At 38.7% G+C, this 25,026-nt stretch overlaps 1 protein-coding gene across 5 annotated transcripts in view; it reads left to right on the top strand.

Annotated features, from left to right (window-relative positions):
• The window catches only part of LOC123503534 (DNA repair endonuclease XPF-like), a 432,975-nt gene extending 417,862 nt beyond the window's left edge, over positions 1-15,113 (top strand). For all 5 annotated transcript variants that reach the window (XM_045253376.1, XM_045253377.1, XM_045253374.1 and 2 more), the window contains 2 exons: positions 5,015-5,110; positions 14,408-15,113. In XM_045253376.1, coding sequence (XP_045109311.1) covers positions 5,015-5,110; positions 14,408-14,662 — 351 coding nt within the window. In that variant the 3' untranslated portion in view covers positions 14,663-15,113. The remainder of the gene's footprint in view (positions 1-5,014; positions 5,111-14,407) is intronic.
• The last annotated feature ends 9,913 nt before the right edge of the window (positions 15,114-25,026 follow it).

The following is a 25,026-nucleotide window of genomic DNA, read 5'->3' as shown; positions in this document are numbered from 1 at the left end:
TGCTTTCTGTCCCTTCAGTGGTGCCTGAAGAAACACTGGAGGCCAGCGTTAGACTCACCCATCACAGTTGTGTTTGGCAGACCTCTCTGTGCAATGGCACCTCTGGAACAGTCTCTGTTTTCCGATGCGTCCCTTTACAGTTAGGATGCTCATCTGGGGGATTCTCTCGTCAGAGGGGTGTGGTCTTCACAGGAGCAGAGGTTTCACATCAACCACCTGGAGATGATAGCTGTTTTCCTGGCTCTGCAGTCTTTTTAGCAGGAATTGTCGGGCACAGTGGTGTCTCATGTCAGACAATTCGACAGTGGTGGCCTTTTTACAGAACTCAGGGGGCATTCAGTCCAAGTCTCTGTAGGGTCTGGTGGGGAACATTCTCCGGTGGTGCGAGGACAACTTGGTCTTCTTGTCCGAGGTTTGTGCCGGGACAGTGCAATGCAATGGTAGATGTCCTGAGTCACAAGTGTGTGGGGTCAGAGTGGACTCTACATCCAGCAGTGTACTGGCAGGTCTTCCAGGTGTGGGGTGCGTCACAGGTGGATCTGTTCACAACAGCTTTAAATCACCAGTTACCACTGTATGTGTCTCCCCTGCCAGACCCAAGAGTTAAGAAAGAGGACACGTTTGCCTTTCCATGGGGAGGCTTGGATCTGTATGCCTTCCCTCCCTTCTCTCTGATTCATCGGGTGTGGATTCAAATCAGAGGGTCCTCTTGTGTTTGCATGACTGATTGCCCCACAGTGGCATCAGGCAGACTGGTTTCCTCTGCTTCCGAGTCTGCTAGTGGTCCATCCTCAAGTGTTGCCTCCATGGGCCTTTTTGCTCCGCCAGCCTCATCACCACATCTTTTACAAGTCTCCTGGGGCACTCTACCTTCATGAGTGGAGACTCTCCAGTGACTCTTTCAAAAGAGATGCTTTTCATGGAAGGCTGCTAGATTTATGGCCCATCCAGTCAAACAGGCAAGGTGGTCCATCTTCTGGGGTTGGTGTGAGTCAAGTGGTTGTCATCCTCTCTTGGCTTTATGATGGACTTAGCAGACTTTTATTTTTCTTTGGAACACAAAGCACTCATCCTTTGCCATCCTTTAGGGGTATCATTCAACTTTGGCTCCTGTTTTCCAGCAGGCTGGCTTGGATGTTTCATAGGATTTGGATCTGTCAGCTCTGTTTCAGAGATTTGCCAAGTGAGCTCTTCCCCATTCACCACACATTCCTGCGGACTTCCAGTGGGAGTTTGTCACTCCAAGGGTTGGTTTTCTATAACTTTGCTTTAGCCCCTGATTTCCTAGCAAAGATTCAGTTTCCAGCTGATGAATATCAGTCCAACTTCACCATTCCTGCTCTTACGGAATATGTTGGCAACTCTGAGGGGGACCAGCTTTTATGCCAGTCAGAGCCATCAGGGAGTACCTTTGTAGGATCAGGGATTGTAGTCCTAGATGTTCCCACTTCTTTTTGACGGTTACTAAGTCTCGGCATGTGGTGCACCCTCATACTATTTCTCACTGATATGTCAGGTTATACAGTGTGCACATGTTGATGTGTCTGAGGACACACCTCATTTGAGTGAAGGCAAATGAAGTTAGAGCAGTGGCAACGAGTGCCTTGTTCAAGAAGATTTAGAGTATTCCTGCCGTTCTTTGGGCAGGAACCTGGAAGAGTATGTCCACTTTTACTTCCTTTTATCTTAGGGATATTACTCTTCAGTATTTGGATGCCTTTTCTCTGCACCCTGTTGTGTCGGTCCTCAGGGTAATTCAGTAATTTTTCTTGTAAGTTACTTATACATACTGTTCTATGTATTGTCCTCTGTGGGATAGCTGGGCCATTAGACTTTTTTCTCCTGGAGAGACTTGTGATGCTTCTCTCGCTTCTCTTGTTTTGTCTTTCTGTCATGGGATACAAGTGCTGCACCCACCTCAAGATATGACCCCTGCTTTGTATGTTCTTGGTATGTAAGGGTGAGTGTCATGGGGGAGTGAAAGCTGTTTTTAGGGGTGAGGTCATCCTCCCTCCTATACTTGAGATTCAGTTCTTAAACAATAATTAATAATTATGGGTAGTAGTATATGTAATAACAAATAGGATTCTTTATGTAAAATCCAGTTTTATCTACATACTTACCAATAATTATTAATTATAGTTAAGTGTCCATTCCTACCTCCTTTCTATGACATTTTAGGCTAGAGGCAAATGAAGGAATCAGCTTGATGAGGGGTACCTGGGAGTAGAAAACGGGCTGGGTGTCTTCTCAAAGAAAATGAGAAAGAGCACCTCAAGTATTTCTTTCGTTTCTATTTCTCGAGCTGTTAGACATGGTGTAAGTTTGCTGGGAGGATGGAGGTTTAAGCAATAATTAATAATTATGGGTAAGTATGTAGATAAAAATGGATTTTACATTAAAAAATCCTCTATGTTAAGCAGAATTTGGATGTTTTATACCTATAAAAATAGATTTATTAGAATGCTAAATTATTTAGAATAATACAGTGTATTGAATCCATGGTGTGTAATAATAAAATATATTATTTGCTAATGAGTCAGTAATGCCACTGTATATGTATGAGACAGGTCAATAATGTACTTGGGGCCCTGTTGCAGTAAGAATAATACCATTCCCTGGTTAACGCACAATAGCCAATATTACTGAAGTCCTCCAAGATGCATTGCGCCAATTCAAATTACCAACTTACAAGGTACAACTTTTCACAAGAGAATGGTGCCAACATAGTGAAAGATATTAAAGACACAGGGCATGAGAGTCTTTCATGCTTTTTTGCACAACTTACAACTTGTGATACATGATTGTATGCTTGAGCAAAGAGTGGTTGAAGACATTATTGCTTAATGCAGTCAAATTGTTAGACACTTAAGCCATTTTCCTAGCTTACAACAAGCTGGCTCAATTGCAGAAACAATATGGACTCCTTGAGCCCTAACTCATGTAGGACGTACTTATAAGATGGAAAAGTACATACTTAATGCTGGAGTGAATCTCCAAACAAAAAGTAGCAATAGCAAATTATACCATGGAAATGCCAAATATTCTTATCATTCATGGAAACAAGTGGAATATCATAAAAAAAACTTTCAGCCTTGCTAAGAATATTCCACAAAACAACAGTGACACTGCATCTAACATTATCCATCAAATCAAATTCCTAAGTTCTTCATTGCAAAAGCTTGTAATGATTTAAGGTGTTCTGGATTAGACAGCGTGCTGACTGCTCTCAAAGTGTCAGCAAATGCTAGATTTTCAACATACTTCAGTGACGGCAACATGATCCTTGGAACATTTCTTGTTCCAAGTGATAAAACATCTGAAACTGCTTTGGTAAACATTCTGAAGAAATTAGTGGAAAGCTACAAAAAGCAGCAAGAAATCTGTGAAGAAGAGGAAGCTACAGACTCAAATGCAAATGGCTCTTGTAGTGGAATGGATGCTGAGATAGAAGGTTCTTCTGAAGTGAACTTAACTCATTTTGAGTTTGACAAGTGTTGTGATAAACTCATCTTACAACAAGTAGCAAAGATGACAATGTTAAATGACAATCAAAGTCATTACAGATAAGTTCAGAAAACAAGGATTCATCACTGGCAACTCACAGTTATTGTCAGTGAAGTCGAGAGGGGATTGCAACCACATGGAAAAAAAAAAAAAAACTTGGGCTTGTGGAAAGAAAACGGAAATAGCATCCCATATTTAAGTATCTTAGCAAATAAATACTTGTCTGCTCTACCATCTTTGCTAGAAAGTGAAAGACCATTTAGCATTGGTAGAAGTGTATATTCATTGTAGAGTAATTGTCTCGGTGCAGATTTTTAACTTTATTCTCAGAATGTCAAATTTCAGTTACTGAGTAAACAATATTATTTGCTAATTCTCTGCATCTGTTTTAGGCATTTTTGTTACAATTATTAATGGTTTATACTATATTCATCTCTTTTACTTTAGTTAAAACTCTAATGAAACCCTTATAATTTTCAGGTACATTTTAAGGATGTAAAATTTCAATAACTGAGAAATTTATTTTGGTTTGGTAATTCTGTGCATATGTTATTATCAGTTATTAAAATATCATTCTGAACCCAGAATAAGTTCTATCCTTTTCTTTTTATCGGAAAACTTACCGTAAAAACCCATGTTTTGAACTGCAATCTGATGAATTACAGTCTGAGGACATCACATTCAATTAAAAAGAAACAATTTAAAGTGCCATTTCATTAAAATTGTTATTGTTTTAAACACATGTCAAAATGTTTAAGTTTAATAATGTCAAACTTGAAAAAAAAAAAAACCTTTTATGACTTTGGGCAACAATCTTATAGACTAGTTTCCTGTGTCCTGTTATCAGTATCAGTAGTAGTATAGATATCAGCTCAATTTTATGGTATCAGTGTCAGTATCAGTCAAAATTCTGATATTCATACATCTCTATGTGATGCCATAAATATACGACATTGACACTGGGAGGATTAATAAAAAATTATTCCACTTTTCCTAAAGAGCTGAAATTATTGTCACATTCCATCTTAAGTGCTTTTTTCTTAATTTACATTATCATTACTAATTATTATTATTATTATTATTATCATTATCGTTATTATTATTATTGTTATTGTTATTATTACTGTTACTCTTATTTTTATTATTATTATTATTATTATTATTATTATTTTTGTTATTATTATTATTAGTTGTAGTAGTAGTAGTAGTAATAGTAGCAGTAGTAATAGTAGTAGTAGTAGTAGTATTAATATAATATATCTATTTTTTACAAAATTATTGTGTATTACTTTTACCTTATTGTCCATAACACATTTATGACTCAAGATATTTTTAGGTACATGATTTTTTTTTTTAGATATTTTATTTATTTATTTTTTATTTATTTATTTATTTTTTTTTTTCATCTTGTTTTCATTCTCTTACCTATATTTAGTTGTTGTTGTTTTTTTATTTGAGTTATTTAATATATCATTCTTGTTTAAAAAAGTACACTAAACTTACACAGGCTGACAGAGAAGAACCAGCAGTATCACAGGCTGAAGCTGTCACAGCTGAGACCAACCCAGATGTCATCTCTGAGCGATATAATCCACAAGTAAAGGTAATATATATTTTAAACATTATGTTAGCCTTGTTAGCAACAAGATTTTGTACTTTTATTTCTTCCCATCTTACATTTTTGCATTGAAAGTATACCATTAATAGTATTTTACTGCCCTTCCATATTATGTTGCCTAAAGGCAGCGTCACACTAGCACTTTTCCGTTGTTGTTGACTATTTCCTTTTTATTTTCATTTTTTATTATTTAATTTTTTTTAAGATTTTTTATTCATTTTCTATTATTAGTACAGGTTGAACCTCCCAAATCCAGCAACCACCGGACCTTAGACTTGCCAGACCATGGAAAATTCCGAACTATAGATGGTTCCCAAAAACACTCTATATACTTACCCTACATTATACAAGTGTAGCTGTAACATTGTTTTGATATATGATAGTTGTACATGAAAATATACATGCAGAAGCATATAGAAAAACATGTAAATTAAGTTCAGCATGGAAAATTTTTGCCTGTGCCATTATCATCTCACCAGACACAGGGACGTTACCAACGCACCGAAGCTTAAACCACTGTATGAGAGCACTGTCTAAATCACTGCTTTTACCCTCCTTAAGTGTTCTACGAACCTCCATGTTCTTCTTGCTCTCACACTCACTGTTAAACTTGAGAAGTTGATTCTTCTGCTTCTTTATATCATAGATGGTTGATGAGCCAATGTTGTACTGTTGGCATAGGTTCCGCACTGAAACACTTTTATCTAGCTTCCTCAATAGGTCCACTTTCTGTTGCACTGATATTGTCATATGTTTGCGCTTTTTTTTTTTTTTTTTTTTTTTTTTTTTTTTTTGGTTCACACACAACACTATCACTTCCTGGTCACTTTGAAGCCATGTTTAGGGGCAAATATTACAGAAAAAAATGTTTTTACAGCAGCTCGTCTTCCCTCGCTCAACTTATCACCAAAACACCCTGCAATGTCGCCTAGCGATGCTAAGAAGTCCAGGAAGTCTCTTACTCTTGAAGTGAAGCTGGATATTCACAGACACGAGAGAGGCGAGATCACTAATAGCATTGCTCGCCACCATCTTGACTCCATCTACTGTCTCTACTATTTTCAAGTCAGCAGACTGTATTAAGAAGGCTGGTGAGACCGTATCTTCCCTGCAAGCTAAAAGAACCACCTGAACTCGTGACTTAACAATGGATAAAATGAAAAGCCTTGTGGAAATGTGGTACATAAGTTTTGTATGTGATACAATGATGCGCCCTTTGTTTACATTCCACAGGTTACTGGTTAGTGTCTTTCCTGTTTCACTCTCCCTCCCTTCATAAATTTAAGATCATCAACATTATAAAGTTACACACATACATACATTAGTGTACATTATAATGTCTTAAATTAAACTGCCTAAATGTTTAACTTCATAATTTTTACTTCCATTAAACCTTTCACTGCACTATGATGCATGCTCGCTTTGTTTACTCTCAATGGAAGTTCAAGTCAGGGGTTAAACTTGTTATAATCGGTTCACTTAATGAAGTGTTTTTTTAGGAACGTAACCCCTTTGTTGAGCAGGGGATGCCTGTACTTCGAGATAAGAACACCCCAACATACAATTTTTTTTATATACGACAAAAAATTTAATATACTTTACACCTCGAAATACAAAGATATTTCTAAGATACAAATAGCCATCGGTGGGTGGCGCAGCGATCACTCAGTTACCCGTGTCCGCCGGAACATTCAATTCATGTTGTGTATCGTTGTTCATCCTTTATGCATGGATATGTCAATGCTCCTCGGCAGTGTGTATTTTTTCATAATTTTTGTGAACTCGACCTCGTTATCATGGGTCCCAAAAGTAAAAATAAGGAGGTTGAAAATAAGAAACTTAACAAGAGTCTGGTAATGGATATGAAACACTAAATAATTGCAAAATATGAACATGATGTGTGTATCTGTGACTTGGTCCTGTATGCTAACGCTAGCTCTGCATTTTATGGCTTACAAGACACACTTTTTTCCCTAAAAAATACCCTGAAAAATACTAGTTCATCTTCCAAGACAAATGTTGTATTGTAAGGGCAGCTCATATCTCAAGGTACCACTGTATTAGGAAAAAAAGGTCCACTTGAATTGCAGTCTCCATAAAAGATTTTAAAAATTAGTCAAAATTCAGGGACAAATGTCTTGACACCTCTCTCTTAAAAGAAGTTATATTGTAAGATGAAAATACAGAATCAGGTTGGGAGTTCCAGAGTTTACCAGTGAAAGGTATGAATGATTGAGGGTACTACTGTTTAACTCTTGTATAAGAGGGATGGACAGAATAGGGATTAGAAGAGGAAAATAGCCTTGTGCAGCAAGGTTCCAGGAGGAGGGGAGGCATGCAGTTAGCAAGATCAATAGAGCAGTTAGCATGAAAATAGCAAAAAAAAAAAAGAGATGCAACATTTTGGTGGTGAGAAAAAGGCTGAAGACAGTCAGTCAGAGGAGGGGGAGTTAATGAAATGAAAAGTTTTTCATTCTACCCTAGCCAATAAAGCTGTATGAGTAGAACACCCCCCAAACATGCGAAGAGTACTTCATACAAGGACAGACCACTTGTCATGTGAATGAAGAAAATAGGATACAACGAAGAATATGTAGAAATGCATAGGAAAGACGAGTGACAGGAGGTCTTGCGAGCTATGACGAGGTCACTCATTCAATGTTCTATATCTATGATAAGATATATACAGTGGTACTTCGACATACGAATTTAATTCGTTCCGTGACAATCGTTGTATATCAATAAAAATCGTATATCAAATCAATTTTTCCCATAAAAATTAATGGAAATAGAATTAATTTGTTCTAGTGACACGAATTTACCACCCATCCCCCAAAAAAATTAATATGTTTTAAATACCAAATAAATATAGATTTAATATAAGATAAATACAATGTTTATTGTATGCATGATATAAATGTACTATATTGCCCAAAATAACAACTTACCTGGAAAACTCAGGACACGTCGATAGACGTTCATCACGCAAGACTTGGGGGACGTCGATAGACATTTAGGCGCTTTTGGCCTATATTTTGGCAATTTTTTTTCCGTTTAATTTGCTTGTGAGCTGGCGACATTCATCAGGAGTAAGCACATGCTATACATCACTGTGTCATTAACTCCCATGATGGATGGTGGGAGCCTCAGTGATTTCACGGTGTCCAATGGGACAGAATGAAGTCTCAGGCAGAATATTAAAAGAATGTAGAGAAGAACTAGCAAGTCCTATATACAACATCATAAAATGCTCAATAGAAAATGGAACAGTACCAGTAAAATGGAAAAGAGCTGAGGTGGTTCCCATATATAAGAGCGGAAGGAAGGAAGAACCTTTAAATTACAGACCGGTATCACTAACTAGATGTGTGAAAGAGTAATAAAGAAACAATGGATTGAGTTTCTTGAAGACAACAAATCAAATAGCCAATTTGGTTTTAGAAAAGGTTGGTCGTGCATAACAAATTTATTGAGTTTCTACTCTAGAATAGTTGATAAAGTACAAGAGAGAGAGGGATGGATTGACTGTATTTATTTAGATTTAATAAAGGCGTTTGATAAAGTGTCACATGAAAGATTACTATGGAAGTTAGAGGAGAAGGGTGGCTTAAAAGGAAGCACATTGAGATGGATCTAAAGTTACTTGAGGGGTAGAGAAATAAGGACATGAAGTCCAAGTGGAGAGCAGTAGACACCAGAGTGCCACAGAGGTCAGTATTGACGCCAATACTTTTTCTCATATATATAAACGATGTGCCAGAGGGAGTGAACAGCTACATAAATCTGTTTGCAGACAATGCCAAACTGTGCAGAGTCATAAAACAAAAAGAGGATTGTGAAATACTGCAGGAAGACTTAAACAAGATCTGAAAATGGAGTAAAAAATGGGAGATGGAATTCAGTGTGGACAAAAGTCATGTCATGGAAATGGGAAAAGTGAAAGACAACCAATGGGAATCTATAAGATGGGAGATGGACTAGAACTAGAAAAAATAAAAAAGGAAAAGGACTTGGGAGTGACAATGGAAGAAAACACTCAACCAGTAAGCCATATTGATAGAATTTTCAGAGAGACATATAATTTGCTAAGGAATATTGGATTAGCATTTCACTACATTGACAAAGAAATTATGAAGAAATTGATAAGTACTAAAATAAGACCCAGATTGGAATATGCAGGAGTTGTGTGGACCCCCCATAAAAAGAAACACGTAAAGAAATTGTGGAGAGATTACAAAAAATGGCTACAAGAATGGTTCCAGATTTAAAGGGATGACATATGAGGAGAGACTAAAAGCTATGAATCTACCAACACTGGAACAGAGAAGAGAGAGAGGGGATCTGATACAAGTTTATAAATTGAATAATGGAATAGATCAAGTGGATAATGAGAAACTGATCCTGAGAGAATATGACACTAGAAGCACAAGATTGCATAGTAAGAAACTGAGGAAGGGAAGATGACTAAGAGATGTTAAAAAATTTTGTTTCCCACAAAGATGTGTTGAGACTTAAAACAGTTTGAGTGAGGAAGGGGTGTCAGCAAAGAGTGTGCATAGCTTTAAAGAAAAATTGGATAAGTGTAGATATGGAGACGTAGCCACACGAGCATAAAGCCCTGTAATATTACAACTAAGTAAATACACACACACACACACACACACACACACACGGGACACCGTCGATGGCGGATGTGGTCGCTGAGCTCCAGAGCAATCATCTCTAATTCTACAGTTGCCATTGCCTAAGAGTAACCAAGGTGGGAAAGGAGCTTGTAATGTTTGTCCCGTCTCCATATAGTCATGTTAACTGTTGATTAGCAAAATAATGTCCAGGGAAGGTGAATATAAACTGTAGCCTGCGTTTGAGCCATCAGCTGAAGTTTGTTTACATCTGCGCAACATGGCGGCCGTGAACTCGAAGGATGAATCAGACTTCACAGGATTTCAAGGAATAATGGAGAAGAGCGTTTATGTGAAGAAAATTCTGGAGTTGGAAGGTAAAATTGAAAAACTGTTTGAAAAGTATGGGGGCCTGGAAACGAGTTATGACAATGTAATGAAAGAGTGCGCCGATATGAAGAAAGAAAATGCAGTACTGAAAGAGGAAGTTAAGTTAATTAAAGTGAATTGCGACAAATGTGGAGAATCTTTAGGAAAAGTGATGGAGAAGCAGGCTGAATGGAAAAAAAGTCAGGAAGTGGAAAGAAAGGAGGTAAATTACAAAGTTGCAAGTCTGGAAAAGGAAATCAAAGAGTCTGGGAGAAAACTTTGGGCCTTGCTGAAATTATAGATCAACAGATCATAGAAGAGAAGATTGCTGAGAAAGTGGTGAAGGTTATTAAGTCAAATGAGACATTGGTGAGGGAAACTGTAGACAAAAAGAGATGTGTGGTGATATTTGGTGTGGAGGAGGATAAGACACCGAGTAAAATGGAGAGAGAAAAACATAAAAAGGTGATAAATAATATCATTAATGTGGTGCAGGAGGAGGAAAAGACCTAGTACAAGAAATAGAGGACTTCCATAGAATTGGAAAGTTCACAGGAGAAGGTATGAGGCCAATAAGAATCAAACTTAAGTCACAAAAGGATGTAGATGAATTGGTGGAGAAGTCATGGAGGCTAGCCCAGCAGGAAACAACAAGGAAGATTTGGTTGAGAAGAGATCTCGGTGAAAAGGAAAGAGAAATGTTAAATGAGTTGAGAAAGGAGGCTTTGAAAAAAATGAAGAGAGGACAGAAGAGGAGAAGAAAGAGTTTTTCTGGAGAATCTTGGATATGAGACTGAGGAAGTGGTTCATAACCCAGAAAAGTACAGCAAGAAAGGACTAAAGAAACTTACGTATGAGCGGAATGTAATGTATTCCAACATAAATGGAGTGATATCGGGATTTTAGAACTCAACGATTACTTGAGGGACAAGAACCCAGATATTGTGGGTCTTACTGAAACAAAACTGAGAGAGGAGAAGACCTGATGATGGTTGGAGAAGGAAATATAATGTTTGGAAAAGAAATAGAGTAGGTAAGATGGGAGGAGGAGTGATGTTGCTGGTTAAAAAGATATAAAGGTGGATCAAGTGAAAGAAGGTATGGGAAAGGCAGAAGTGCTAAAGATCAGAGCAGAAACTAATGAAGGAAAAAGAGGCACTACATAGTGGTGTACGTACCACCTAAGACAAATGCATGGTCAGTACAGGAATATGAAGAAATGATAAGTGATACAGGAACATGTCTGGAAGAAATGTTGGGTGGCTGTGAACGAACTATAATGATGGGAGATTTTAATTGTAAAGAGGTGTGTTGGGAGGACTGGTCAATGGAAGGATCAGAGACAACATGGGAAATACACTATTGACACTGGCAATGGAAAATGTGTTAACTCAGTGGGTCAAAGAAGATACTAGGTTTGGAGGAGAGGGAGCATCGTCAAGACTGGACTTGGTCTTTAGTACAGAGCCAATGGTCATTGAGGAGATGAGGGTGGAGTGCCCTTTAGCAAAGAGTGATCATGCAGTTTTGGAGTTCAAGGTGATAGATGAAGAGAAATCTAGAAGAAATGAAGAATATAAAGTGGGAAGATGGAATTATGCCAAGACAGATTTTGGAAACCTAAAGAAATTCTTTCAAGAGACAAATTGGATGAAATTCAAGAGTGCTAAGGAGCAAATGAAAAGTGGAAGGAATTTATAAAAATATACAAAGAAGGTGAGAAAAATTTGTACCAATAAGACAACATAGAGAAGTTGGAAAGCAGGACTGGTTTAACGATAGATGTGAAAAGGCTAGAACAAGAAAAGAGGATGCATGGAAGAGGTGGAGAAGGAAAAGACGGATTAAGCAGTGGGAAAGTTACAAAAGAGCAAGAAATGAATATGTGTTGATTAGAAGAGAAGAAAGAAAGAAACAAGAAAAGGATATAATTGATAAATGTAAAGACCAACCAAGGCTTTTTACAGACATGTGAACAACAACATCAAAAATAGAGAAAGTATTGAAAGTTTAGAAGTAAATGGAGTATGCAGTGAGATCCCAGGAAATGGCAGAGGCTATGAATGGATGCTTTCGGAAGGTATTCACAAAGGAGACTGCTTTTGACAAACCACTGGTAATGGAACAGAAAGGGATTATGAAGGAGTTTCAAGTAACTGTGGAGGAGATCAAGAATATGATGGGGAGTTTAGAAGTGAGAAAAGCTGTGGGACCTGATGGGGTATCAGGATGGATTTTAAGAGAATGCAGGGAGCAACTGGCAGAAAAAGTTTGTGAAGTAATTGATGCCTCATTAAGGGAAGGTGTAGTGCCCCAAGACTGGAAAAGAGCTAACATTGTCCCAATTTATAAATCAGGTAACAAGAGAGACCCATTGAACTATAGACCAGTGTCACTTACAAGTGTGGTAGCTAAGATGTGTGAGAGGGTGGTGAAGAATAGATGGACAGACTTCTTGGAGAAAAATGACATACTTTGTGAGTGTCAATTTGGTTTTAGAAAAGGGCGTTCATGCACGACAAACCTGATATGTTACTATTCGAGGGTGATAGATGTAATACAGGAAAGAGATGGTTGGGCTGATGGAATATATCTGGATTTAAAAAGGCCTTTGATAAGGTACCACACGGAGACTGATCTGGAAACTTGAAATGGTAGGAGGAGTGCATGGCAGTTTACTAAAATGGATGGAAGACTTTTGGTAGGAAGAGAAATGAGAACAATAATTAAGGACAGACCATCAGAATGGGGCTTGGTGGAGAGTGGAGTTCCACAGGGATCAGTGTTGGCACCAGTAATGTTTCGGTCTACATAAATGACATGGTGGATGGGGTGTCCAGTTATGTGAGCCTATTTGCAGACGATGCAAAATTGTTAAGAAAAGTGAGATGTGACAAAGATTGCGAACTACTCCAGGAAGACTTGGACAGAATATGGAAATGGAGCTGTACATGGCAAATGGAGTTCAACACGACAAAATGCAAGAAATTAGAGTTTGGCAAGAGTGAAAGAAGAATCAGGAGTATGTACAAGATAGGAAATGAAGACATAAAAACCAGTCATGAAGAAAAAGACCTTGGGGTGACAATTACCAATGACCTATCGCCAGAGAGACATATAAACAAAATAATTGGAGAAGTATTGAACTTATTGAGGAACATAAGAGTGGCGTTCGTATATTTAGATGAAGAAAATAATTACTGCAATGATAAGACCAAGGCTTGAATATGCAACAATACAGTGGGCTCCGAACTTAAAGAAACACATAAGGAAACTAGAGAAAGTACAGAGGGCTGCAACAAAAATGGTGCCTGACTTAAGAGATTTGACTTATGAAGACAGACTGAACAGAATGCAACTTCCGACCCTGGAAAACAGAAGAGAAAGGGGAGACCTGATAGCAATATACAGAGTGATGATTGGCATGGAAAAATGGATAGGGAAGATCTGTGTATGTGGAATGAAAGAATGTCGAGAGGGCATGGGAAAAAACTAAAAATGGCCACTTATAGGAGAGATGTGAAAAAATATAGCTTCCCTCATAGAAGGGTGGAAGCATGGAATAGTTTAGATGTGGAAGTGGTCAACGCAAGGAATATTCATGATTTTAAGAAAAAGCTGGACATTAGTAGATATGGAGACGGGACAGTATGAGCATAGCTCTTTTCCCGTATGTTACAATTAGGTAAATACAATTAGGTAAATACACACACACACACACAATAATGAGCTCTGAGCTCATTCCGTAGGGTAACGTCTGGCTGTCTCATCAGAGACTGCAGCAGATCAAACAGTGAATTACACATGAGGAGACATGATAACTATGTATAAATTGGTGAACAAGATTGACATACTGGACAGAGAGTTGATAAAGGTGACCACAAGTAATCATCTCCGAGGACATGGAAAAAAGCTAATAAAAGACATCTGTCTAAATGACATGAGAAAATACAGTTTCCCGCATCGTAGCATTGATAAGTGGAATAAACTGAGCAGTGATGTCGTTGACGCGGTGTGTGTCAATCAGATGAAAGAGAGATATGACAGGAATGGACAAGGAGACAGGACACAGAGAGCTTAGCTCGGGCCCTGTAATACACACACACACATATTGTACGTTACTAAGCATTATCTGTCATCAATACCACAACATATATTGTACTTTAGTGAAGAAAATGATTTTATGAGTTAACAAATTTCCTGGTAGATTAAAATCTGATAGAATAATAGATAAAAGATTAAATAAATGTAAAAGACAAACTTTTAAGACGAAAATTATTTTCTTTCACAGGATTTTGTCTCAAAGCTTCCAGGGATCAACACTAAGAACATGTACTCACTTCTGAACAAGATTGTAAGTTTATCAGAATTACTGATCCTCTCCAAAGAGCAACTGACTGAAGTGTTGGGTAGCAGCACCAATGCCGAAACACTACACAACAGCATTCATCAGTGCATAAAACCTCCAGACCAACTCCAAGACACTAAAAGAGGAGGAAAGTTCACTAAGAAGGGGAGAAGAAGATTTCAGACAAGGCTTACTTGATGAACTATTGTAACTCTTATTTATGAAATTATTATACTTTCTTCAAAAGTGCATGCAGATTGAAATTAATTCAGATCAGATTATTGCAATTGAAAAACAATATGTTTGTGTAATTTTGATAAGTGTGTCCTTAATTTTATTCCTTATTCACAAAAACAATGTTCTTTTCAATAAAAGTATCACTTTATTTTTGTGTGTAAAAAGAATTCTGAAGGTAAAATATGCAAAAAAAGAAAAATAATAATAGTTTATCTCTTCTAAGATGGTAGAGATTGGAAGTATGTACTGTTATAACCACAGGCTACCCCTCTGAAGTAGCTGCCTTAGCTTGGACTAGCATCCCTGAGACTGGTACATCAATGTATCATTGCACAAACTAGGGACCACTACCTACAACTCTCATTTGATACATTCATGCCTTGTTTAATGAAGAATATATTTTGGTAAATTATGTGATTTTTTCTTTCTTATATGTTATGGCCTGTAGTGCCTGTAGGCATACTTGAAGAGTATATGTGGGAAGCGCTGTTAAGCTTCCGCCCATTAGTGGCGCAGGCAATTTTATTTATAGTTGTACTCATTTTAGGACCCATATTACCACCCAAGCACATCTTTGATGTAACCACCTAGAACCTGGTTATCATGTAGGTAACTTTAAACCACTCGATAAATTGCATAGCTTCAAAACAGTATGTGGTAGGATTCGAACCTACACGTGGACGTCTGTCCAATCCAACACTCACCAAAACTAAAGAAATGTTATATATTTTATACATTTGTTTTTTTGTGATTTTTTCTTCACTATTTAGTGCCTCGTTATTCGACATTTAGATTTTCCAATCGTTATTAATTAAGTCCACTCATTCGTTTTCCGTTATACAGGCTTGTTTATCCAATTTATAACTGATCACCAGAATGTAAATAAATTAATGTAAACAAACCACCCTCTCCAGAACCACCACCCATCAAAACTCATTATTGCTATAAAGGTTCATCCACACGCAGACTTTTTCGCCGTAGAATAACCAGAGTGCTGCATTGGAAATGGGTGTTGAGCGTCCAAAAACTGGGCGTATAGGCAGGAGATTCCTCCGCATTCCTTAGTCACTTGTGAGCAACTGGAGGAAATGTATGTATGCTGCATTTATGGATGCCCCCACTGTCAGAATAGCTCAAGAGGGTTTCTTATGGACCACTGTGGCATCTGGTTCCACAAAATTGAGGAAAAGAGAGGTTATTGGTGCAAGGAATGCCTTTGCAGGCAGAAGGAAGGGGGGAAGTAATGCCGCTGACATATGTACACTACAGTACTCTCTCTCTCTCTCTCTCTCTCTCTCTCTCTCTCTCTCTCTCTCTCTCTCTCTCTCTCTCTCTCTCTCTCTCTCTCTCTCTCTCTCTCTCTCTCTCTCTCTCTCTCTCTCTCTCTCTTTGTGTGTGTGTGTGTATGTTTGTATTTACCTAGTTGTAGTTTTACAGGGCCTGGGCTTTATGCTCGTGTGGCCCCGTCTCCATATCTACACTTATCCAATCTTACTTTAAAAGTATGCACACTCGTTGCAGACACTATTTCTTCATTTAAACTGTTCCACGTCTCAATACATCTTTATGGAAACTATATTTTTAACATCTCTCAGACATCTTCCTTTCTCAGCTTTTTACTATGCGATCTTGTGCTTCAAATGTCATATTCTTCTCTCAGGATCAGTTTCTCATTATCCACTTGGTCCATTCCGTTGATCAATTTAAAAACTTGTATCAGGTCTCCTCTCTCTTTTCTTTGTTCCAGGGTTGGTAGATCCATAGCCTTTAGTCTCTCCTCATATGTCATCCCTTCAAATTCTGGAACCATTCTTGTAGCCATTTTTTGTACTCTCTCCAATTTCCTTATGTGTTTCTTTTTATAAGGGGTCCACACTACTCCAGCATATTCCAATCTGGGTCTTATTAAAGTACTTATCAATTTCTTCATCATTTCTTTGTCCATGTGGTGAAATGCTACTCCAATATTCCTTAGCAAATTATGTTTCTCTAAAAATTCTATCAATATGGCTTACTGGTTGATTGTTTTCTTCCATCGTCACTCCTAAGTCCTTTTCCTTTTTTACTTTCTCCAGTTCTACACCATCTCCCATCTTATAGATTCCCACGGGTCGTCTTTCACTCTTTCCCATTTCCATGACATGGCTTTTGTTCACATTGAATTCCATTTCCACTTTTTGCTCCATTCCCAGATCTTATTTAGGTCTTCTTGCAGTATTTCACAATCCTCTTTTTGCTTTATAACTCTGCACAGTTTCGTATCACCTGCAAACAGATTTATATAGCTGTTCACTCCTTCTGGCATGTCGTTCATATAAATGAGGAAAAGTATTGGTGCCAATACTGACCCTTTGTGGCACTCTGCTTTCTACTGCTCTCCACTTGGACTTCATATCTTTAACTACCGTCCTTATTTCTCTCCCCCTCAAATAATTTTCTATCCATCTCAATGTGCTTCCTTTTAAGCCACCCTTCTCCTCTAACTTCCATAGTAATCTTGCATGTGGCACTTTGTGAAACGCCTTTTTTAAATCCAAATAAATACAGTCAACCCATCCCCTCTCTCTCTTGTACTCTATCAACTATTCTAGAATAGAAACTCAGTAAATTAGTTACACAAGACCGTCTTTTCCTAAAACCAAATTGGCTATTTGATATTAATTTGTTGTCTTCAAGGAACTTGATCCATTGTTTCTTTATTATTCTTTCACACATCTTGCATATTAGACTAGTTAGTGATACCAGTCTGTAATTTAAAGGTTCTTCCTTCCATTCTTATATATGGGAACCACCTCAGCTCTTTTCCATTCTACTGGTACTGTTCCATTTTCTATTGAGCATTTTATGATGTATATAGGACTTGCTAGTTCTTCCCTACATTCTTTCAGTATTCTGCCTGAGACTTCATCTGGTCCCATTGCCTTGTCTTCATCCAGTTCCTTCATTAACTCTTTTATTTCAAGCTTGGTTACTTTAATCTCTTTCATATAGATTGTCTCTCTATTACCCTGTGGCCTTTCAAATTTGGATTCCTTAGTAAAGACCTCCTGGAATTTATTATTTAATAGTTCTGCCATAGTTTTTGGGTCTTCCACCATCCCGTTCTCTCCTTTTAACCTTTCTATTGTTTCTTTTGTCTAATTTTTCCATTTATGAATCTATAGAACAATTTTGGTTGCTCCTTACATTTTTCAACAATGTCCTTTTCAAAGTTCTTTTCCTCTTCCTTCCTCACCTTAACATATTCATTTCGCTGCCTTGAAGTTTTCCTTATTTGTTGGATTTCTATTTCTCCTCCACCTTTTCCATGCTCCATCTCTTTTCTCCTTTGCCCTAGCACACCTTGCATTAAACCAATCTTTCTTTCCTTCTTCTTTAGGTCTATATTTTGGGACATATTCCTGACTCCTGTTTTATATATTTCCAAAAATAAGTTATATTTCTCTTGCATCGTCTCTGAGTTTTCCATCTCCCAGTTTACATTTTAAAATAGTTCTTGAGATTCTCAATATCAGCCTTTCTGTAATTTAATCGGTCTCCTTTGTATGAATCGTCTCTATCTTCCTTTCCTCTTCTATATCTATTTCTAATATTACATGGTCACTCTTTCCCAATGGGCACTTATATCTTATATCATCATTCATTTGTATACCCTTGTAAAACTAGGTCCAATCTCGCGCTCGTTTCCTCTGAATCTTGTGCATTCCTTTACTCTCTGGTCCATCATATTGTCTATCATTAGGTTTAGAATCTTTCTCCCAGGCTTCTTCCCCATACCACTTTCATAATTTTCCCAGTCCACTTCTTTACAGTTGAAATCTCCTACTAATATAACTTTTTCCTTTCTTTAATGATTCTCATTAGACTCCTTATTGTGTCATCTATCATGTCTTTATATTCTTGATTGGTCCATGAATTTGTTTTGGTGGTACATATGTTACAATGATTGTTAACTCTTTTTATTAATATGCATCTTAACATACAATACTTCTGCTTTTCCTTCCCACATTCCACTTGGTTTATCACTATCTCCTTCCTTAACATTATCATGACTCCTCCTCCTCCTTTACCCACTCTGTCTCTTCTCCATACATTATACCTATTATCCAAGACTATTTTGATTTCCTCATTTAGTTTTGTTTCAGCCAGGCATACAATATCTGGATTTTCTTTTTATGTAATCTCTTAATTCTAATTTACTTGATAAAACCCGTCTATGTTCGTATACATCATTTTTAGTCTCTTGCCTTTATCATTTTTAGTTAAACTTGTTCCACTTTTTTCTCTTCCTTCTTGTTTATATACCATTTCCTTATCCTGTCTCCTAGAATTCTCCAAAAATGCCTTTTTCCTCTTCTGACCTTTCATTATTTTTTTTCCTTACTGCTGCTGCCAGTTCATTGTATCTCTTCCTTTCTTCCTCATTTCTATTTTTCTTTATATAGATATCCTTGCAGCCTTCTGTTTCTCTAAGTTTTGTTGTTCTATATAATATTTCTTCTGTTGCTGCTTGTGATTTTAGTAATATTTTAATTGGTCTCGTTTTTCCTTCTTGATATGGTCCCATTCTGTTTATTTCTTCTACTTCCTCTTCCAAGTTCTGCCTATCTTCGTCGTTTAGATTCTTCAGTAGGTCTTTGACTGATTTCATTTCTTCTTTTTCTCTTTTTGGTCTAGATTTTATATTTTTTTCTTTTATTCCAAATACGACTACATTCTTTTTTTTTTCTGCAATTTCTCTAACTAGATTTTCTTTTGTCTTGAGGACTCCTATCATATTTTCTTCTTTTTCTTTTAGTTGTTCTTGAATCATCTCCTGAAAATCAGCCTTATCTTTCTTATCTTGGACTCTCCATGCTTGTATTTCTTTTTAAATCACGTTCTGTACTCTTTCCTCTTCCTTGTTTACTAGATCTTTCAGCTTCTCCTTTTCTTTCTTGGCTTTACCGAGTCCTTCTTCCATCTGCTTTTTGTAGTTAGCTACTTCCTTTTTTAGTTCTTCGTTTTCCGCTCTTAGCCTAGCTTCGTTTTCTTCCACTTTTCTTATCCTTTCTCTCAGTCTTATAAACTCCTTTTCCTGTTCTTCATTCTCTTTCATTTCCATCTTCTCCTTTATCAGTTTATCTAGTTTACATTCAATATTGAACACTCTCTTAAGTAGTGACGTAGTCGTCGTATCGAACCCTTCGAATCGCATTCTCCCTCACCACCATAGTCATCATCAGCCCCTTCTCTATTCTCATGTCTGCATTTGGATGGAATCTCTTTTTCACTCATTATTCCTTAATAATTGATTTCATGAAGAAAGAAAAAAAAAATGAGTCCACACTACCTGCCCAGGCCACTGTAAATACTATACAACAGGTATGTAGTAAAGATCAGCTGATCGTCGGAACTGCGCCAGTGCGTCCGCCCTCAACCGTGTCTCGTGTGTGTGTGTGTGTGTGTGTGTGTCATGATAAGTTACATGGGGAAAAATGAATAGGTGTCTATGGAGCATAGATGCAGCGAGCACGTGGTGTGTGAGTAATTAAAGGAAGTGTGGTGCATTAGGGTCTCAGGCAGCTTAAGTTTACTACCTGCACCCTCTCGACGCTTGGTCCACTAACAAAACAGACTGAATGTTGCAGGAGCAATTTTGCGACACTCAATATGCGAAGCAGAGTCCCCGTGCCACTAAAATCTAGAACCAGAGAGAGGGGGGGGAGATTTGTTAGGGATCTGAGAGGTGGCGGACGTGGTGGAGTCAAAAACCACATCAGCATAGTGGATAAGGTGGTGAACGTGGGATCGGGCAGACGTCCACACGTAGGTTCGAATCCCACCATGTACAGCCTTAAAACACTTTGCCATTTGTCGAATGGTTTAAAGTTACCTACATATCACCATGATACCCAGGTTCTAGGTGGTTACACTCAAGATGAGCTTGGGCGGTGATATGGGCCCTAATATGGGTACCACTATAAATAAAATTGCCTGCGCCACTAATGGGCAGAAGCTGAACAGCGCTTCCCATACACTCTTCAAGTGTGCCTACAGGCACTATAGGCCTTACCGTGAAAAAAAAAAAAAAAACACTTGCTGCCACCACTTCCACCCTCCCGTCACCTGCCCAGGAATCCTCCGCCACTGAAACAACCCCAGCTCCTCCTCCCTCCACTGCTTCCACAGCCTCACAGGGAGACCGGAACACCTCTCCTCGTTTCCACTGTCACTCCTACACAGAGCAACAGTAACTTTTGTGCCAACAGGTCACATCTAACATCACACAGAGTGGCAGCAATTCCCCCTCGACAGTGAACAGAGTAAATCGAGGTGCCACTGTTTGTCCACGAATGTCTCCTCAGTCCACCACAGGAGGAGAAAGGAAAGCAAATAAATTTAGGAGGGAAGCTAGAGAAGGACCGAGAACTCAGCAGGCCACCAAGAAATCACAGAAGCAGAACAGGACAAAAGTGTGTGACTACTGCTCATGCAAAGGACACACCTCTGCAACTTGCCACGCCTGGACTGACGACTTGAGACAAGAGCGTCTTATATAGCTGCTCTTGACGGTGGAAAGGCACACAGCCACACCCTTCCCACCTGCATTGGCTCAGCTCATCCACCTCTTTACCCCCCATTCCCCCGTCAGCCCCTGTCACAACCTCGCCCACTCCTTCCTCAGGGGCTGCTCCACATTTCCTGCAGGATACATCTCCTACAAATTTGGCCCTTTTGAAAGCAGTGACATATTTCTTACAGAAATACAGCATATCTCCTACACACAGTAGGTGTAGAGAATGTGCTTGACACTTGTTTTTGTGTAGGAAATGTGACTGCCTAAGTGTAGGAGCTGCGGCAGTATGGTGCATCCGTCATAACTCCTACAGTTATTCTGTCATATCTCCTACAAATATTATATATTAATTAAAAAGACACTTTTTATTTTTCACTAAAACGTACATATAAAATGAAGCATTACAATGACACTTTATTTCTCAGTAGGACATACATATGTAAAAAGAAATATTACTATGGCACATTTATTAAAATGGAACTTTTTATTTTTCACTAAAACATAATTTTTAAATGAAAATTTCAAGCCTGTCGTGAATTGCAGTACAACAAGTGGGACATGTTGCAAGGTTGTTATTATCTACGACGGCTACAAGGATATTTATGCAATTTGCACAGGAGGAAACGTGTCGGCAGGGCAAAACAACAACTGTCCTTTCCCTTCGCCATAGGTAGATGCTGCACCAAAGTTTGGGAGGGACCTACACAGTGTAGGAAATATGACAGAACAGATTATTGTGTGTAGGATATATGCTGTATCTCTGTAGGAAATATGTCACTACTTGAAAAATGCTAAATTTTTTAAATTTTTTTGTGTAGGAAATATGCTTGAGACTTGTTTTTTGTGTCGGAAATATGACTACCTATGTGTAGGATATGTGGCAGTACTACAATTATTGTAGGTTTGTAGCAGAAGTGACTATGCCCCCTTCCTCACACTGGTGACTGAGGTCAGGATCAGGGTCGGAAGTGGAACACACCTCACCAGTACTAACACTCGGCTGTGGACTCGCAGGCCCTGCTCTCTACCGTCCCTCACCATGGTTCAGCCAGCCTACCTCTACTGCCAATTAAAGGGTAGTCTCAAGCAACATCTGTGGTCTCTGGACGAACCTTGCAGACTTATGCCACAACCAAAGAATATACAAGGAGGAAGTTGTAGTGTGGGTTAAAGTTTGGAGGACAGCGACAGTGCTGCTATCTATTAGGAGTGTGCATTTTCATAGAAAACGTTTTCAGGAGTAACTTATGACTTATGAAGATTTCTCCCATGCATTCTCCCCCCAACCCCCTATTTCTCCCTGCATTCTCTCATGGTTATGAACCTATAAGGCAAATTAGACATGTTTGAATATACAGTAAGTCCTCATTTATATGGTACATATGCGTTCCTGAAAACCTTACCGCATATCGAATTTACCGTATACCGAACTCATTATAACATGTAATAATAGAGAATGCATTCCAGCATGTCAAAAGTCACCCGTACGGAAATTAAAATATATGAAAATAATCATAAAAAAAAAAAAAATATATATATATATATATATATATATATATATATATATATATATATATATATATATATATATATATATATATATATATGTGTGTGTGTGTGTGTGTGTGTGTGTGTGTGTGTGTGTGTAAAGTACTGCGCAAAAGAAATAAAACTTTTTTTTTTTTTTTTTTTTTTTTTTTTCCTTTCAATCACCACGTATTCTATCAGATGAAGTCCTTCCCGTGGCTAAGGGACAGTAGGGATTTCAGCCCTTACTCCTCTGCCACCGAGTGGGCAGACAAGGCTAATGGGGTTTTACACGGTCAAACATGTTGGTTAACACGTTTGACAACACGATGTTTGAGAGAATGTTTGAACATGTGAAAAGGGTAAACATGTTGGACCAACGTGTTGGATGGCTGTCTGATCGGACCTGACTTTTGTGGGCAGAGCTTGCTCGGTGCATGCCATGTTTGAACGTGTGAACGGTCATCAGTCTTAAACTGTCATAAATACTCAAATCTCGCAGAGGTAACACATGAATCATTTGCAACACCATTACCACAATCTTCAAGTTCCTTTCATGTAAGCGATAATTCTAATAGTGATTCCAACGTGTTACAATATTTTGCCAATTTTCAGCCCTTGTAACAATTTCATATGTGGCTGGCAAACGAAGAGTGAGATATAAAGGGTTACACTTTTGGATTGGTTTGGTTTTGTCCCTTCGTTTGCCACTGTGGTTAGAAAGTATTGCACATTTCAACAGAAGGTTTTAGTATTTTTCACATATCCTAACTATGTACTGATCTTCCTCAATAAATGAACATTACATTTTGTATATCATAACCCACCTTTAAATAATCTTTCAAAAGTACTTTGTAGATGGCATCACAAGTTTCTGGTATAATCTTGGATAAGGTGCTAGTTCCGATTACAGCTGAAAATCTCAAGTCTTGCAGAGATCAGCCCATTGCTAAAAAAACGCAATGTTGCGATCAGCCGTTCATGAGGGCTAATGGACTTCCTCATAACGGTGTCTTTACATGTAATGAATGGAGTGACCATATTCAAAAGTTCCAAATATGTTGATTCGTCTATGCGCATATAATTGCGCCATTCATCTGGGTCTAACTTCAGCTCCTTCATTAGATTGGTATGTGAAATTTGATCCCTTTTCAACAACCAGTCGGTTATCCACTCTGAACGTTTCCTTTTCTTTTTGTTAAGGGCAATCACTATCCCTACAGGCATCACTTCGTCTTGGGTAAGTGACATGTTGCCCCTTCTCCTTTTGGCACCGACTGAGGTTGTCAGTCAGTTTGGTTTGAACGTGTAAACAGTCTTTAAACATGTTGTGTTGGAGGTTTGATGAGTGTGTTGGCCAACATGTTTGACCGTGTAAAACCCCCATAAGACGTCGTCGTCTGCACTGTCGGAAGCAGATGTAGAAGGGACAGCTGTAGCAAGGTCAGTACGTTTCAATGATTTGAAGAAAGAGGATATTGAGGAAGGGCCAGCTATAGCAGGGTCGGCAGGTGTGCAAGGGAATTGATTAGGGAACCTTGCTTCTAACAGATGGTGCTTTGGTAGGTCGCAGGTAGTAAGGAGGTGAGGGATGGGGGGGTCCATCAGCAGGGGAGGATGAGCGCCGTTACAAAATTCAAACAGTCATTCATTCACGGGAAGGAGCGCAAGGCACGTCAATCATTCCCCGCCTCTGCCTGGGCCACACCATGCTCAGTGCTCACTTGCACCGCCTACATCTATCTTGTGACCCCTTCTACCCTTGGTGTATGACTACCCCTGAGGCCATGGAACATTTCCTGCTTCAATACCCACGCCCTCCTCTCTCAACATACTGCATTACACTCCCAGCTCTCCGCCCTGTCCATCACAACAATCAACCTGCCCACCCTCCTGGCGGCCTCAGGCGTCCACCGCTCCTGGCAACCTGTTGTCCTTCACCTTACTTGTGCCTTCTTGAGGAAGACCGGCCAGCTACCACGCCTGTGATATCCACACAGGACTACCCCAGGGCTCATAAAGATCCATAGATTTTCGTGGCCTCTTTTGAATCTTTATGAGCCCTGGGTTAGTCCTGTGTGGGTATCACAGGCGTGGTAGCTGGCTGGTCTTCCTCAAGAAGGCACAAGGGGAAGGACAGCAGGTTGCCAGGAGGGGTGGATGCCTTAGGCCGCCAAGAGGGTGGGCAGGTCGAGTGTTGTGATGGCTATGGCGGAGAGCCGGGAGTGTAATGCAGTAT

Source organism: Portunus trituberculatus, chromosome 14 (assembly GCF_017591435.1).
Source record: "Portunus trituberculatus isolate SZX2019 chromosome 14, ASM1759143v1, whole genome shotgun sequence".
Lineage (NCBI taxonomy): Eukaryota > Metazoa > Arthropoda > Malacostraca > Decapoda > Portunidae > Portunus > Portunus trituberculatus.
The sequence above is the reverse complement of the archived record's forward strand: the minus strand, read 5'-3'. Positions and strand labels throughout refer to the sequence as shown.